Source organism: Pogona vitticeps, chromosome 1 (assembly GCF_051106095.1).
Source record: "Pogona vitticeps strain Pit_001003342236 chromosome 1, PviZW2.1, whole genome shotgun sequence".
NCBI lineage: Eukaryota > Metazoa > Chordata > Lepidosauria > Squamata > Agamidae > Pogona > Pogona vitticeps.
The window spans coordinates 22530365-22549088 of NC_135783.1; the positions used below are offsets into that span (position 1 = coordinate 22530365).

Genomic DNA, 18724 nt, shown 5'->3' on the forward strand with positions numbered 1-18724 from the left:
TATGCTTTTTTGCTCGTTCTTCTGTTAAATAAGAAATGAAAAAGCTGTTTCAGGATTTAGTTGCTAACCTTGACTTTCACCTTCTTCCTGAAATTCTCCAGAGACTTTTCAAATGGATTTCTTGTGCTGCGTGCTTATTTGAACAGAGGAGCAGTGCACACACTCACACACACACACACACACACACACACAGAGGGGGGGTGTTTCTTTTTTCAAGTCAGCTTTCTCTGGCATCATCTGCGCTATAGCTCTTCTCTGTATAATCTCTCTTTTTCTTTACCAATTATTTTCCACACTTGGTCTAGAGTTTAGAAAACTTTTTTTAACTAACTAGAATCCCTGAGATGGCATGACTAGTGTATCTGACGAAGTTGTCTGGTTAAAAAAATGTAATTTTAGTTTCCCTTGAGAGGAACGTTTTCGCTTTTGTCTCTGCTGTCAGTGTGGACTCAACACGAGTGTGTTTTGCTTTGTTCGCTAATGTGCATCCTCCTAATTCCTGCCATTTGCTTTGGCAGTCAAGGTACCTGATGCTATAATATTTCACATGTAATTTTTATTACTCCTTGTCTTGTTCAATGATATGTCAGGCCTGGTATGTCAGCAAGCACATGAAAAGCTGAGGGTTTTGAATTGGTGCAATGTCCCGGGGTCATTTTTAGACCATTGTGTTTAACATATGTGACATGTCTGAGTTAGCTAGTGATTGAATTAAAGTTCATGATTGACATGGAAAGCTTGCTTGTGACAGGGCTGAGGGCCCATAGCAGACATCAACATGCGCGACGACACAGGGATGTCAACTTTTAACAGCTTTTTAATGGTTTCTGCAAGTCTAATGTATTAGAAATGCACGGTTTTGTTCACATTTGGGGGCATCTGGGCAGCGGGGTACGTAGCAATCATCTTTTTCATCTGTACTGGCAGCTAAAATGCATATTTATCATTTCACAGAAATTGTTCTCTCCCATCAAATAAATCAGATGGGAAACGTATGGTGCTCAGTGTGGTGCAGTGGTTAGAATACTTGATGAGATCTGGAAAGGCTCGGTCAGGACCGCGGACCAGTACATCTCTCTTAGGCAGACTAGGATTTGGGGGAACTGAGTTCAAATTCCTGCTTTGCCATGAAATTCTCATTAGAAAGCACTGGACTACTTATTTTTTTTCTGAGCTTGACCTTCTTCAAAGGACTGTTATCATTGGAGAGTTGAAGGAGATGAACTCTCTATGCTGCTATTAGAAAGACAGGTTGTAGGACTGGGAATGGTGAAAGGTAGCAGGAGGAAAGGAGGAAGACCAAATATCAGATGGACTGACTCCCTAAAAGGAAGCCACAGGCTAGAAGATGCGAGCAGGGCTGTTGACGACAGGGCACTTTGGAGATTGCCCATTCATAGGTTTGGAGGCAACTGGATGGCACATAACTCCCTGTGCCTCACCTTTCTTTGTCTCCCATATTTTCTCGTTATGGCAGGACTAGCTTCATGACCGTCTCTAAGGCTTTTTAAGAGCTGGAGGCCTGGCTATCTAAGGTTTTGTACATTCTGAACTTGAATAAAAGAAGGGGTATGCATAGGTTGTCATGCACCATTCAATGATTCATTTGGTGTCTACTCTATTTGGAACTGGTTTACTGTAAAACGATGATACTTTACTTGTTCTGCTGTTTTTGTGTAGTGAAGGAGAGAGTGGCCTGGAACTTGGGTTTGACGAACAAGACTGATAAACCAGTCCTGTGGGGTGAAGGTTCCCACGAGAGGAGGAGGGCAGCCTTTCAATAGTGGCACGGCGAGGGGGGAACAGAGGTGAAAGTGGTGGCGGCACTGGGAGGTGGACCAGGAGGTATGGTAGGAAGAGAGAGTCAAATGTGTGGTTGGGGGTGAAGAAAAGGGAAGTGGTAGGAGGATGACACAACACAAGTGATTGGCAATGGCACAAGGCGGAGTGACGGGAAAGGAAAGAAGAGATGGCTGAGTAGTCGCGACAAAGTCTCTCCGTGATAGAATGATGGCGTTCATCTCTCCTGCTTCTCTGCCAGCTTCACCTTCTTTGTCCTAAGATACAGGTTGTTGTTGTTTAGTCGTTAAGTCGTGTCCGACTCTTCATGACCCCATGGGCCAAGCACGCCAGGCCCTCCTGTCTTCCACTGCCTCCCAGAGTTTGGTCAAATTCATGTTGGTAGCTTCAATGACACTGTCCAACTATCTTGTCCTCTGTCGTCCCCTTCTCCTCTTGCCTTCACATTTTCCCAACATCAGGGTCTTTTCCAGGGAGCCCTCTCTTCTCATGAGATGGCCAAAGTACTGGAGCCTCAGCTTCAGGATCTGTCCTTCCAGTGAGCACTCACGGTTGATTTCCTTCAGAATGGATAGGTTTGTTCTCCTTGCAGTCCAGTGGACTCTCAAGAGCCTTCTCCAGCACCAGAATTCAAAGGCATCAATTCTTCGGTGGTCAGCTTTCTTTATGGCCCAGCTCTCACTTCCATACATTGCTACTGGAAAAACCATAGCTTTGACTATGCGGACTTTTGTTGGCAAGGTGATGTCTCTGCTTTTTAAGATACTGTACTGTCTAGGTTTGTCATCACATTTAATACAGGTTAGCACTGCATTAAATACTAATTGTAAAACTGTTTTTTTTTTTTTACTGGGTGGCATTTGATCCATTGTGCGCTTGTCTTCTCCCTGAGTATCAGACCTGCTGCCAGAGAGGTCAGTTGATTGATTCAGGCAGTGTTACATACTGAGATGTGTTTATTATACGTACACACGTCTCGAGCTTCTCGTCTTTGCTAGCCTAACGTGCACGGCAGGTAGAATTCCACTGCTGTAATTATGAATTTCATTACATACGTCCTGCCTTCCTGTGCAAAGTTTGAAAAGAGTTACTTTTTTTGCTCAGTTACTCCAAGAATCCTTCAGACAGCATGACTACTGTCTGAAGAAATCTGGCAGTTGTCATTCCCCCCCAGAATTCTGAGTTGTGCCTTTGGAAAATGTCAGTAGTTCGGGTTTCATCACAATGACCAGATACACAGGAAATAATAATAATAATAATAATAATAATAATAATAATAATAATAATAATAATAATAATAATAATAATAATAATAATAATAATAATAATAATAATAATAATAATAAAGGCTGAGTGCAACATATTTTCATCACATCACAGACTTTCCTGGGGGTGGGAGGAAAAGCTCACAGGTTGAACTTCTAACAAATTAAGATGATTAGTATTGTTGTCATACATCTTTGTGCCTGGTGGAGTGTTTTAATTCAGCATCTTTAAAAAAAGGGGGGAGGGGGACTTGTTTGCTGCAGTTTTTCCAGTACCATGAGTGGTAATTACTACTAATTGATTTACTGGTTCACCCATTAGTGACTCATTAGCAGGGAGAGTGAATATTTCTTTAAACAAATATATAAACTGCATTTGTTTCTGTGGGATGATTAGGGCATACTTTCACTTTTTATTTTAACTGCATGATGGATGATTACATAGTTAAATGCCAAATGTTCTTTGTAAAAACATAGCAATGCCCAAAGCTATATGTATCCATGATTAAAAATAATATTTTGCAGTCCCTACAATCAAATGTTGCTGAGAAAAACTGAATTATGCATCTGATATACATTATATAGATGAAGCACAACCATATACAGTAGTGCCCTGCATGACGACGATAATCCGTCCCATTGAAATCGCTGTTTAGCGAAATCGTCATCATGCGAAAACCCTTTCCCCATTGGAATGTATTGAAACCCAGTTTAATGTGTTCCAATGGGGAAAATACCTCGTCATCCAGCGAAGATCACCCATAGGGAAGCCATTTTGCGAGCGCCGATCAGCTGTAAAAATGGCTGCCCTGCGAAGCATGGGTCCGGAAAACACAGGGCAGCCATTTTGCAGAGCTGACGGTCAGTGGAAAAAATCGTCTTGCGAACAAACGGTTCGCGAAGCACAGACCTAATCAATGTCCAGCGAAAATCCCCCATTGCAATGACTGTTTTGCGAATCACTATAGCGATTGCAAAAAGTCATTGTTATGTGGATTCGTCATTTAGTCGGGTTGTCATCTTGCGAGGTACCACTGTAGTTTCTCTCACTTTGCAAACTTTTTGCATTTTTTGCTCTTTTCCATAATTCAGATATTGTTGTCATGGGAGAGGTAAGACTTGAGACTTCTTGAGTACCAAATATTTTTTAGCCACTTCTAGGTTTTCAGGTTTTGGGAGGCTGTGCCTGCATCTGCACCTTGAGGTCTAGAATCTTGATTTTTAATCAAAAGAAATTAGAACACACTGAGATATGCATTTGCAGCCACATTCTGCACTTTTCCTGTGAAGTTGGGCAGATATTGGACAGCCCAAGTCTGCCCAAAATGTTTAACTGTCTCAGTCAGAAGAATAGGTGGCATCTTTCCGGCCACACACTCCATGTGTACAAGGTGAACCAATCTTCCTTCTAAACTGACAGCAGATACTAAGTTCTCAGCTATATTTGTAGTTTGATTATTTGGGAGAACAGGGCTAGCCAGTTAACTTACAGAGCTTTATCATGGAACTCTGGGGAATAAGTGGCAAGGAGTGGGGTCAGAAGAAACACCTGGGAAGAGCTGCTGTTGCTATTTTCCAGTGCCATTTAAAGCTGTTGTTTTACTCTGCCTAATGGCAGGGCCAGCCTTACTTCAACCAACAGTATTTCATTTATGTATGGATATATGGAACTGCCTATATTTTGAGTGGAACCCTATGGGCAACAGAACTGACATGATTTTGAAGATATTGACTGGCATGTCTTCTTCCTCTTTCGTGTGTCATAATTTTGCCATTTTATATTTGCTCTTTAGATACTAGCCATTAACCGAGGGGAGCATCTGAAAGTCCTAACAGTGAAGGTCAACATTCCTGATGGGGTGAAGAATGAATTCTCTAGGTGGTGTGTAAATACAAGGTCCGTACATGGGGCACAAGCATGTGCATCCCAATGTTTTATTTGATTTTCCTCAGTGTGGTGCATTTGAGTGCATTATATTTTTTTTAAAAAGCTGCTTTGCTGAAGGAGTTGGGGTTCTTTAGCTACTGCAGATGCTTAGCTCTGTGTGGCCTGCATTGCATAGAGGTTTGGTTACCGACAAGAGCCTTCTCGAAGCTGCTAATCTGCAAATAGGCTGGACTGCTGCTCCCACAATTCTTAACTAGCAGGGATGATGGGAGTTGTAGTACAATGCATTTGGAGGTCATTTGCTTGAGAAGGACTTTCCTACAAGACCTCTTAAACTCTTCTTAAACTTCTTAAACTGTTCTCCTGTTTTCTGATCTCAAGCTGCAATTTTAGTTACATTTATTTCAGAATAAGGTTTGGATTAACATACTTCTGACTTCTTAGGATTAAGATGTAAATTTGGAAAGCATTAGCCAATCCGGTTGTGTACATTATGCCTATACAGTGGTGCCCCGCATAGTGAGGTTAATCCGTTCTGGATTAATCGTCGCTATGGGGAAACATCGCTATATGGAATGGTTTTTCAGGGTTCTTCCCCAGATAGAAGAAGCATCCTGCTATAAATGTTCCTGCTGAAGATCTGGAAAGCAGTGAGTGCAGAGACTGGGTGTATGGAACTGCACTCCTCCTCATTCAGCCTCGCTGATCCGGAGTGTTTCAAAAAGAACACTGGATAAAGCTACTGGTTATCAGTCCATCCTTTCCATTTTGATACAGCTATGATTTTGGGTCTTGGCAGGTTGTGATTTAAAATATTGCCAAATACTCTTGAATCATAAAAATATTTGTTTTGCAGGTGGAGACCAAAGGGCTATGCGAACCCTGAGCTAATGGAGGTACTTCGTTACTCAGTAGAAGACTCATATAAGCGGCTCATTTATCCACTTCTCTGCAGAGAATTCAGGTAAAGCCATGCATTTTCACTAACCAAGGATAAATAAGAACTTAAGATGCTCTATAATGGTGCAGACTAAAAGCTTGTCTAGTCTTTTTCCCACATGCCCAGGGAAAGCCATATAATACATAAGAACAACAGCTCTTTCCAGCTGTTTCCTTCAAACAAATGGTATTCATGCTGTTTTTGGACATGGGAGGTTTTGTTTAGTCATTATGGCTAATGGCCTTTAATGGCCGTGTCCTCAATGGGTTGTCTAATTTCCTTTTAAAACTATTTCTGCTTGATAGATTGGCCTCTTGGTAATGCACAGCCTGATCCAGCCTTAATCCACCAGATGTTTTGGACTTCACTTTTTAGAAGGGCTGATGATCAGGGATTCTGGGAGTTGACACCCTAAACATCTAGAGAACCTTGTACTTGAATAAGGTCCATCTAATATGCCCCCAGAATTGCTTGTATGGAAGTACCATCCCCTTTACCAAATAAACGGTGAGAAGCATCACTGTTTTCTTCAAAGCTTTGTATAGCCATTGGATCCTTATCCACTAAATCAGAGGTCTCCAACCCCCAGACCAGGCCGCCGAGACAGACCTCCCGTCCCACCCCCTGCATGCACTCACCCCCACATGTCCCGTTTGCGCCTGTGCGCATGCGTGCTCCAGCACACCTGTGTGAGCACCACGACGCCAGTTGTGCATGCACATGAGCGTGTGTGCCCTGTGTGAGTGCCGCACTGCCGGTTGTGCATGTGCACATGCACCCTCTCTCATGCGCATGCACAAACGGCGGCACGGCGCTCACCCGCGAGAGAGTGCGTCCTTGTTCGCACATGCGCAGGAGTGCAGGGGGGGTGCCCCAGCTTCCCCAGCCAGTCCGCGGACCGAATAAGGTTGGGGACCGCTGTGCTAAATCAGTTTATGAGGGAGCAGAAATGTGAGCATTCATCAAGATGGACTGCTCTTGAGGTTGGCTCATTGTAGATACACCTCAGTTTTTGTAATTAGACCAAATTTACTGGGATGCATATAGAAGCACTTTGTTTAATTTATGTTTATCCAAAAGACTGTGAGGACGCCAGAATCTTCCTCTTTAGGTTTAATAGCAGTTCAGTGTGTTGTCTGAATCCAACTTATCTTAAATTGGACCTTCCAAACCAGCAGGCTTACAGGCTATTTTGAAGTTGCCATGTTCCCTTAAAACATTATGGGAATTAACCATGGTTGTCTGAGTACAGATGAAATTCCAAGCAAAAATGGAAATAGAAAGTTATAAGCTCTTCCTTGCCTGGTGCCAGTGCAAAAATAGGAATGTGGAAGCTTAAGAGATGCTGGACTTATTCTTATAACATCAAATTATGGGTTAACATTGCATCTAATTCAGCCTTATGCCTTTTACAGATAAATCTTCTCTGAAATGTTTAACTTAAATGGAAACGTTTTTCTTGAGATAATTTATTTAATATATTGGTTAGAATCCATGTGGGCTGCTGTAAGTCAAATTGCATAAATCACAGCAGTGAATTGCATCTAGTTAAGGAGTCGAGACTTGTATTCCTCCCTGTGCACTTGTTGTATGACTTGGTCTATCACAAGGAATACAAGCCTTGGCAATTGGCCACTGTGATTTACACTGTTTGACTTATTCCTATTAGGCTGGTTGACTTATTCCTTGGATTTGGACTTGATGGCTTTATAGGTAAGGTAAAGGTTCCGCTTGACACTTAGTCCAGTCATGTCCAATTCTAGGGAGTAGTGCTCATCCCCATTTCTAACCCATAGAGCCAGTGTTTGTCCAAAGACAGTTTCCATGGTCACATGGCCAACACGACTAGACACGGAACGCTGTTACCTTCCCACTGTAGTGGTTCCTATTTGTCTACTTGCATTTTTACATGCTTTCGCACTGCCAAGTTGGCAGGAGCTGGGACAAGCGGCGGGAATTCACTCCGTCACGTGGATTCGATCTTAGGACTGCTGGTCTTCTGACCTTGCAGCACAAAGGCTTCTGCAGTTTAACCTGCTGCGCCACCACGTCCCTGGCGATGGCTTTATAGGCCCCTTCCAAATCAATTATTTTATGATTCTATGCTGGTGGATATAAGTAATAGGATTCCAGCCACTGCCTCTTTTGGAATAGTTGAGATATTAGATTAATAATGTAAACTGCCTTGGATTACCTTTAAAAATCTAAACTATTCCGAAAGAGGTAGTAATTACTTCTGATTTTTAATGCAATATGTGTATTACAAAGAGCATCAGTGAGATGTGAAAACGCTGATTACTATTGTAGTTCTAGGGACACTTGCTAGGAAGTTTAACTAAAATAAATTGCGTTACTTCCATGTAAATGCACATAGGATTGGAGTAGCAAATGTTTTTCTGACACCTTTCTTATTAGGGATGATTTCATAATTTGTTTTTTTTAGTTTTAAGAATAATGCAAAATTTGGCAAGTTAAGGGCATTTTCCTCTGGCATTTAGGGTGGTGGAAAAGACTTTAATGAATGAAAATGCATTTTAAATGGGGGGGAGTTGACACTTTGTAACGTACACATTGCAATTTGCCTAACATTTCTAATGACAGTGCCATAATGGACAGGGGTGGTGTGGCATTCAGCCACAGTGGAGCTGGGTGCTTTTTTTTCACTTCCCTTCTGTATTGAGAAATTGATCAGATCGTTACAATGCTTTTGATGCAAACTGCTGTGCTGCTGAAATTGTTTTATTGTATCCATTTCAAAATCATGCTTTCAGTAAACTCCCCATCATTTTGTTCTAATGCCATTTCTCTTACTTCTCTCTAGAACATCAAGGAAGCTAATTGTTGTAGCTATCAGTGCCTTCGTGTCTATCATTTCTACCTTCATAAATTAACAGTTGAATAATCATAATATTGGACTCAACTGTGTTATGCTCGTAGGTACATTCATGACAATGAGTATGAAGTAATCTCTTTTAGCAGAGAAAATATAATTACTTCTGTTAAGAGCCAAAGTGCCATTTTGGCACCACAGGAATACAATGTAGATTTAATTGCAAACAGGTTGTTCCAATAATGCATTTAAGGGTCAAGTTGTTGGATTTTATAACCCTTTTGCAGAAGTGGGGGTTCAGAAATTATGGCCAGAATCCTAGTATACACCAGCACAACTCAGTATAACTGCCTGTGGAGCTAGATGCTTGGAGTTCAGTTGCTCACTCTGCCTTCCTAACAAGGGTGGACTTCATGATCCATATGGCCCTTTCCAGCTCTGCACTTCTAAGATTATTATTATTATTACACCCCAGTGGGAAATTGCTGTAGCTGTATTTATTTAAAATATTTTAAATAAATATTTCTTCTTTAAAAAAAAGGAGACGGCTTACATCATTAAACTTGCAATAAGTAGCTGCTGAGATCTGGGCTGACTGAGTTATATTGGAAAGCATAACTAACAGGATTTCAGCCAATTGTGAATCTCAACTAGAGCAGATCAGATAATTAACAGATCTTTTGTAGTATGGCTCATTAATTGAAGGGGTTTTCTCTGGTTAGTACTAGCCACTGGAAATAGCCAGTGCCTATCAGTCCATGTAAGCACAAAGATACAATCTCATGAGCAAAGATGCCTTGGCAATGATATGCACTCTGTTCAAGCAGTAAAGAACTGAGTCATATGGCCAGTGGAATGTCAGTTTTTTGAAGTGTTTTGTAAATACATGCTTATGAAAAGTAAAGGAAGGAAGAAAAACCGAAGAGTTACATCTGATATATTATTACTGGACATCTTTTAGTACAATAGCCCTCTATGCACCACAAAAGTCTGGTTCAGAGGTGTCTCACAAGAAACTATCAAGAATACGGGTTGGAACATCCCCTTTCTTGTTCCACTGACAATAACATTTCCATAGCATAGGTTCCAAGGAAATGTAGTCTCATTAAAGCGGGCCACACCGTCTTGTCAGACGTCACTTGGAGGCACTTTGTACGTTCTTCCTAACTAATGAACATAAAGGGAGGTCTACAGGGCATATCAACGAAGCAGATATGGTTATATCTGAGAAACGTTTTTGAGGTTTGTCATAGCTGACATTACCCCAGTAAAGAGTTAATGCCAGAATAAAATCAGACGTTCATTGACAAACATTTCAAAATTCTTCTAGGTATCTTAGGTATATGTATTTTCTTTGTTACAATAATGTAAGGCAACTTCCAAAGCTTGTGTTTTTCAAGCTTTATTTATCTACATTGTTTCTAAGTACTATACGCATAGCATGAAATCCAGTAGTAACATGTAACCTTTGATACCTCACAGGTGTTTCATTTCATTTTGCAAACATTATCCTTCCAGTTGTAGAGAACTGTAGGCCCATCATATAAAATACAAGAACACTGAACTTCAGGTATAAGCACATACATAAGTCATGTTGTAATTATGTTCATTATTGAACATCATTGTACAATAATTGAACATACATTTTACAATACAGGAGCTTGTAGCCTATAAAGCCAAAGAACACATCTCTAAAGTAAATCATTTAAAAGTAAATAGCATCATGATTTTACTAGCCCATGCTTTTAAAAGCTGTCTTGAAAAAGCATAGGGGGAAAAAAAATCAAAGTTCTTAAAATAAGAATATATAAAACAAAAAGCATTATTTATCTCTAAGCATATTGAGACACACATAAAATCAATACATAATACTCTCATCCATTTTTAGCTGAGTTGCATTTAAAAATCTTAAGCAAAATCCATGATTGACATTCTGGTTATCTTTCTGCTGTTCTAATGACTTTCTGTTATTGTGTCTCTCACTGCTTTTTTGATTGCGGTGTGAAAAACAAAGTGTATATATATTTTAAGTTTTGGTTACCTAATTTGCCAAGAAGAAGCAGCTATACCCCATCCCTGCCTCTAAGCAATGTCGTTTCCATTAGGCAGGATTTTTGTTTATGTTAATTGCCTGATAGTACCCATGACTGCCAATAAAGAAAAGTAATAAACTATCTATATGTCACCAAGTTGCTTCTAAGCAAAACAAAATCTATTTATACTAATTACCCATCAGATGTCACTATTTATTGTTTCCATATCTCTTGTGTATGACTTAGAAAGCAAAACAGAATAGATTGCCAAAAATTGCTTTCTTTCAATGACCTTGCTGGTGCTGTAGCCAATTATATTTAGAAAAATTGTAGTAAACAATATCTTCATGCCACAACCAAAGTACTTTACTTCTAGGGCAATTTTAGTCTGATTTCTATAACCCCTATAATTGTTCTAACATTCTTAAATAGAGAAAGTATCACGTCCTGACAAATCTCCTGGCACGAGAATGGAAACATTCTTTTTCATGTGCGTGGCAAGCAACCTTTTCTTGTTATACTGTCTTAGATCGAAATTGACTTCAGATGCAGAGAAAGAATCTGTAATGATGTTTGGAAGAAACCTCCGTCAGTTGCTTCTTACAAGCCCTGTGAGAGGACGAACCTTGATGGGAGTTGATCCTGGCTATAAACATGGCTGCAAACTGGCTATCATTTCACCAACCAGTAAGTCTTCTTTTAAGCTTTGAGTGGATCTAGTTGGGCTGGTAGGTCATAAATGTTTCTGGTAAGAGCTACTCTTGATGCATAGTAGTTCCTTTCAGAGTAAGTTGGGTTTCAGATTAGGTGGCTATGAGGTTTTTACATTTTACGGTATAGTGTTTTACACTTATCTCTGAATTATCATCATCATCATCAATCAAGGACATAAAATTGCTAGACCTTAGATATTTAGTGTTCAAAACCTTGCTCCATAGTTATACTGGTGGAAGGGAAACTGCATAACTCGTGGTGGTAAATTGCTATGAACTAACAAGTTCCCACTTAGATTCCAAGTTGCACACCAGTTGGATGACTTAGCATATATCAGGAATCCAAGCCAGGACTCATTAAGTAGCAGCAGTTTGCTGCACCAAGTTAAACCATTTCCCTTCTGCTGGTGAAAAGATTTTGGTTCTTAACATAGCTTCCAATGTAAAAGTAAACACAAGTCACATTAACAAGTAAATAAAAGGAAAGATGGGTCAACCAGGATAGGTCAGAGTGACCAGGTAAGCTTTAAGGAAGTACTTGAATTTAAGACCAGAGGAAAATAACTGAAGATCAAGAATTAATCAGTTTATTTTGTTGATATGAACAAAATCGATAAATGCCTCTGTTAAAATAATGGCTGCAAAGGAGAGGTAGGAAGCTTGTTTTAAAATATTGAGTAGTTGTCTTAATAGGATCATTTCCCTCAATAGAATGAGGAGGGGTGTTCCCTGAACCCTCTTCAAAACCTGCTCCAGAGAGGTAGGATAACATGTGGGGCAGTTTTTGGGGGGTTCTGGAGGGCTGCAGTGGAGTAGAGGAGAAAATCCATTAAAGCTGCATGTGACATTGGATTGGGATATGTTTTTGCACTGGGGAATATTGGTTTGATTTATCTGTGGTTAACTGTAGTTTGTTTCTGGCATGTTTTAACCAGAGCTCAGAATGTGTGAGTTTTTTAAGTCATTAGTGAGGTTCATATTTTTGGTATCACTGTCATGGTGACAGTTTTGAGAAAAAAATTCAACATCCTCCTATCTTGTTACTCAAAAGTGATGACATTCAAACTATTGGGCCAGTATCCTGTTCCATACCTCTGCTGGTGCAATTAGAGTGAGGTCACAGGCAGCAGCCACTTGCCACTAGTTAAAAAGTTCCTGTTTGGATTTTGTTTAATTGCACGTGACTTGCGTACAACCTGAAATTAAACATGATTTAGATATGCCATAGTTATTGTAAAAAAGAATTACCATATTTTTCCGTGTATAAGACACTACTTTTTCCTAAAATCATTACACTAAAAACTGAGGTGCATCTTATACATGGAAGTAAGCTGAGACAGTTGAGGAGAAAACAAAATGGCCCGTACCTTGCCTCTGCAAACAGACTTCCTTCAGTCACAAGGCTTAGCTTCCTTCAGTCAGGAGACTTAGCTTCCTCCTGTCACGAGCCTTATGGAACGTATGTCAGCTGATGCTGAACAAACCAATTGGGACACACCTTGTTGAAGGTGGAGCCTGTAGACTCAGATGCAACAGGGACTTGTAATGTCTGAGCATTCTAAGCCCAGAGGCTGAATCCTCAAAGCTAAGTTTTCTTAATTTTTGGGTTAGAACAGTGTGTGTGTGGGTGTCTTATAAACCGGGGTGTATTATAAATGGAAAAATACAGTAGTTACAGGTAATTCATTTTGTAACTTGTTTCTTCTGGTTTCAACAAAGCATAGCTTCAAGTAACCACAGGTTTCTCATCTCTCCCCCTTTTGGTGCTGTGGAAAACTGTAGTGTGTTTAGAAGAGGAAATGGAAGTTTCTAGTCTCGGTGCGGGTGCACTACAACAGCAGATGTTAGGGAGGAGCACCCAAGGCCATGTTTTGCTGAGATTTGTTCCCAGATTGTTAAACCACAATTTAATGTTATGTATGGAGTAGGTGGCAGAGTTTCTTCTTCTAAACAAGAGTGATTTTCCTTTTTTTTAACCTTAGATCAGATACTCCATACAGACATCGTTTACTTACATTCTGGTAAAGGATTCAATGAAGCTCCAAAGATTCGGAAACTTCTGCTGAATTACAAGTATGATAAAGAAGTTTTTGCTTTCTTTTCTGTCCTTTGCCTCTAATGTGGCACTTCATGTTGAGGTGGGCTTAATTTCTGAGGAGACCTAAGCTTGTATATATAGAATAATCTCTTTTTTTAAATTAAAGGATGCCTTTTCCTATCAGCTTTGTGCCATTTGCAATGTCAGATGCGTTTCACTTACTATGGAAGAGACAAATGATCGAGAATTGTGGACGTATGGGCTAACACCTAGGCGTTTAATAGACCCTGGATACCAGAATGCCAAAATCGTTATCAAATAAAGAAATTGGGTTAAAAGAATTATGACGTACCTAATTGTGGTTACAAAATACCATTACCCTAGGACAATGATGTTTGCACCAGCAAAATATTTGGCTAATTTATTAATTCCAAAGATCAGAAAAGCATTTCCTTTTCCCAATTTAATGTCCAACCTTCTGTACTTTTGGAGAGAAGATGTTATTACTTCACCACAAGGAGATCTGCCCTTCTGAAGTAGGGGAAGTAGAAGCCATCAAGAGTGTTTTATTTATTATCTTGAGTCTTTTATTGCAGCATTTACTGTGTTTTTATTACACAGGTTCTTCAAACAAAACTCCTTGAAAACTGAATTAATTTTTATCCTGTTTTAGATCTTTCTGCCCATGATTTCTGGATTTCTGGTGCAATGGCCAGATTTTGTGCAGCTCTTTGCTAACCAACTAATACAGCAGAGTCTATGTGCTGATTACGCTGTTACTGTAACATGTTATATAATTTTGTGCCATGCCTCAGAACGGATTTGATTTAAATCATGATTTAAATTTGAAAAATCTGATTTTTCTTATGATTTAAATTTTGAAAAATCTGTTTTTCAATTTAAATTGTGATTTAATTCAGTTTGATTTTGAAAAAAAAATCATAGATTTTTATCTACCTTGCACCTTTCCCACCCCTTGTTTCAAAACAAACATTTTATATACTCCCTCCGCATTTTTTTTTGTAAAGGAAACTAGATCTGTTTATGTAACAGCAGATGCTGTGATGCAGCAACAAGGTGGATTCGGATGATTCAGTGCCAGTCATGGACCCAGGAAATAGACCACATCTGTTCTGTTAGGTCTATTTTATTGAGGCAGGAGCACTGTTCTTCCTCTGACCCCTCAATGCTTGTTTGGTAGGGAAAGCAAATGATACCCGATGTCGCCACTTTAGACTCCTGAGCTTTAATACTCTTTTTCTTTCCACTAAAAGTTGTAGCACCGTGGTGATCGGGAATGGAACGGCTTGCAGGGAAACAGAAGCTTACTTCGCTGACTTAATTATGAGAAAGTATTTCACGCCTTTGGATGTTACGTACTGGTAAGAGCATATACTGTAGAAAGCAAGTTTATGTTCTTGGTTTTCAGCAAAAATGTTTCATATCTCTTTCCGACTCAGGTTATTTTCAACTTTGTGAGAACAAACCTTGCAGCCTGGGAACAAATATATAAAAAAGCACTGAACTGTGTTGTTATTGTTATTTATTATCTACGGGGTGCTTGTGTATATATATATATATATATATACACCGTATATATATATATATATACACCGTATATATATATATATATATATATATATATATATATATATATATATATATATATATATATATATATATATATATATATATATATATATATATATATATATATATACACCGTATATATATATATATATATATATACACCGTATATATATATATATATACACCGTATATATATATATATATACACCGTATATATATATATACACCGTATATATATATATATATATATATATATATATATATATATATATATATATATATATATATATATATATATATATATATATATATATATAAAGACAGAATTCTTTGATCATCCTCCTTTTTCAGGTCTTGTATTATTGGCTTGCAGGATGTGTGTGATTTCAATAGCTGTCTGTTCACGCTGGCCAGAATCCAGTGCGTCAAGGTGTAATGTAAAGTTAGACCACTGTGAATGTACTTAGTGTTCTCCTCCAGGAACAAGGACTGCACAAGCCAGTTGCACAATCAGTTGTGCAGTTCCTGCTTTACCGATTGTGTGATACACCAGCAGAAGTGCTTCAAGGCTAGCATTTTGCAGCTAGATTTCAGCTACTGAAAGAGAACAGAGATCCTAAGGCCAACACAATCCTTTATGCACCAGCCTTCTGTGATAGGTTGTGATGAGTGTATGGAAGACCTAGACTCACTCATTTTTCTCTTAAGAAAACCTCCTGACATAAAATGTCAGATAAAGCTGCGGCTGGTAGTCAACAGAGGCAAAGATCACGCTAGAGCAAAAACATAAGACGTGCCTATCGGTCTGTGTATATATAGAAGGTGCATATGTCTTACTATTGAGTGGTGTTAATCAATTAACGTGATGCTTTAGTGATTTAGGGCAAGTACTGTTTCAGTCCTTCCAATTGCCAGTGTTTGCTTCAAACTTAAATAATACTGTTGTGATTTTTTTCTTTGATCTTTATCCGTTGGTTTAAAGGTCTTATCCAGCATATACACTGGGAGTAGAAGTTTTTGATTTGCCTAAAGGGCTGGGGGAATATGTGAGTAAAATGGGGGGGACCTCCAAAAGAAGGCTACTTTTTGTAGGAAAAGGTGAGCTTAGCCTGTAATAATCCCTGTCTTGATATTAGGAGGCTTGAGTTGAAAACGATTTAGTCCTAGGAAGTGGAGCTAGGGTGGTGGTGGAATAAAAGCAATGAACCAGGACGTTTCTGGTTTTCATCTAGAGCAGAGTTTCTCAAGTTTGGGTAACCCAAGTACTCTTGGAACAGAATTTGCTGGCTACGGTTTCTGGGAGTTGCAGTCCAAGAACACCTAAGTTACCCAAGGTTGGGAACCACTGCTTTAGAGCTTTTGAATACTTCATCAGGGTTGAGGCCCGCGCACATGCTGAACCCTGTAAGGGTTCTGTCCTTTCTTAGTGCTTGTGGCACCTCCTCTTTCAGATAAACTTGTTTAACTGAATTTAAATCTTGCCCATGGGAAATCCTCAGAAGGTGGCCTGATCATCCAGACCATATAAATAATTTAAAGACATACTGTAGAATTCCTTTTACTCAGCCAGGATATAACAACAATCCACAGACCTGGCTAGAATCTGATTGAAATATCTTTCAAAGATCTCCTACAAGGGTGTACTCCAGCCAGTTGTGTTTAGACAAGTTTGTATCTTTAACTGAATTGAAAATGGTAGTGCAACTGTTGTCCATACATGATTGTCATGCTGGATAATTTATATTGGGATTTTATGGGCTTTTCCCAGTTGGTTTTAATTTGGGAACAAAGACATTTTGTTTTCCCTCCAACCCCTCTGGTGCATTTTCAGTGGGAATTGATAGCTTTATATCTAAGAGGCACATGGGGCTACCTCACCTGGTTTCATTTGTCAGAAAACAGCAGCTTGGGTTCCTCTGACTCCCTTGTTTCGTTCTGGCAAAATCCAAAGTTCATTAAGAGCCCCAACATTATTGAAAGAACTACATATCTCCTGCTCAGATAACAAGAGTGCAGTGCTACAGAGTGACGTCTTGATAGGACTTAATTAAGAAAATAGATCTCTTGATTCTAACTGTCTTACTTGGAAACAGTTTCTGAATTCTCTTTTGTAACTGAGAAAGAAAGGCAGGATAAAAAAAAAAGTAGAATCCCTTGTATGAGCCCAAGGGGACTTTAGACTTGTTTTCTCTTTCACAGTGGTCTTGTGGGTCTCCTGCTTCCTTGTAGTTTCCCCAGAAAAGTAGGTACAGTATTTACAATGTATCACACATTTGTCTCTTCAGTTTTTCCTCAGAAAAGTGCATGTAATACTCATCACTTGCTACTGTTCTACATTTTTTTGCTTCAAGTCTAGCGGCATTTCCTTCTCTTCCTTGAGAGTCTACCTCTCCGCCATAGTTTCTTGTCAGCCCCCTAACTCTCCAGCAGCTGATTTCTTCAAGCATCCAACATTAAGACGTTTTCTTAAAGGTCTATCTCATATCTACCCAGATATCCGCCCGCCTTCCCCTCACTGGTCACTAACACTAGTACTGCAACAACTTACTAAAGCTCCTTTTGAACCTTTAGCTTCAATTGATTTACGGCTACTTACCTTTAAAACAGTTTTCCTCGTCGCCATCACCTCAGCTCGACAAGCTAGTGAGTTAGCGGCCTTACATCACGACTATTCTTATTTACAGTTTTTTTTCCAGACAAAGTCAAACTACCCATGGATATTTCTTTCCTCAAGAAAGAATCGTCCATATGTTAAATGTTATGCGAGCCCTTGTCTTTTGCGTCCAACGCACCCAACCTTTCAGGCGTTCGCTTCGATTATTCATAAGTCACTAACCACCTACTAAAGGTCACCAGGTGACATCTCAAACTATCTAGATGGGTCGCTTCAACCATTCACTTTGCAGATCAGCTGGCATGCAAAGCAGTCCCGGAGGTGATTTGCACTCTCACTCCACCAGGGCAGTGGCGACCTCTATGGCATTCCTACATGGTGTACCTCTTCCAGACTTCTGTGCCTCTGCCAACTGGGCACAGCCATCAACTTTCATCTGACATTATAGACTTGATGTCCGGCAGAATTCTGATGCGGTCTTTGGACATGCTGTTCTAGCCTGTACCTTGGAGTGACACCCTTCCTCCGGGTAAGACAGCTTTTTAGTCACCCAGGGTGTGATTCACAGAGGCCATGAAGAAGAACGACAGGTTGTTGTTGTTGTTGTTTAGTCATTAAGTCGTGTCCGACTCTTCGTGACCCCATGGACCAGAGCACGCCAGGCCCTCCCGTCTTCCACTGCCTCCCAGAGTTTGGTCAAAGTCATGTTGGTAGCTTTGATGACACTGTCCTCTCATCTTCTCCTCTGTAATCCCCTTCTCCTCTTTCTCTCACACTTTCCCAACATCAGGGTCTTTTCCAGGGAGTCTTCTCTTCTCATGAGATGGCCAAAGTATTAGAGCCTCTGCTTCAGGATCTGTCCTTCCAGTGAGTTCTTCGAGTGGACCTCTGTGATTCACACATCCTGCCCATCCTCCCCATTATCACGCCATTTTGCTTAATGTAGCGGCGGTTGACACAACTGAAAAGAGAGCCTTGGCGAGGGGGGAGGGGCCTTATTCTAATGTGTTTTT

General features: G+C 39.9%; 1 protein-coding gene across 1 annotated transcript in view; it reads left to right on the plus strand.

Annotated features, from left to right (window-relative positions):
* The window catches only part of SRBD1 (S1 RNA binding domain 1), a 218826-nt gene that overhangs the window by 24814 nt on the left and 175288 nt on the right, over positions 1 to 18724 (plus strand). The window contains exons 10-14 of the mRNA XM_020800533.3: positions 4859 to 4962; positions 5810 to 5917; positions 11286 to 11443; positions 13452 to 13542; positions 14782 to 14889. Coding sequence (XP_020656192.3) covers positions 4859 to 4962; positions 5810 to 5917; positions 11286 to 11443; positions 13452 to 13542; positions 14782 to 14889 — 569 coding nt within the window. The remainder of the gene's footprint in view (positions 1 to 4858; positions 4963 to 5809; positions 5918 to 11285; positions 11444 to 13451; positions 13543 to 14781; positions 14890 to 18724) is intronic.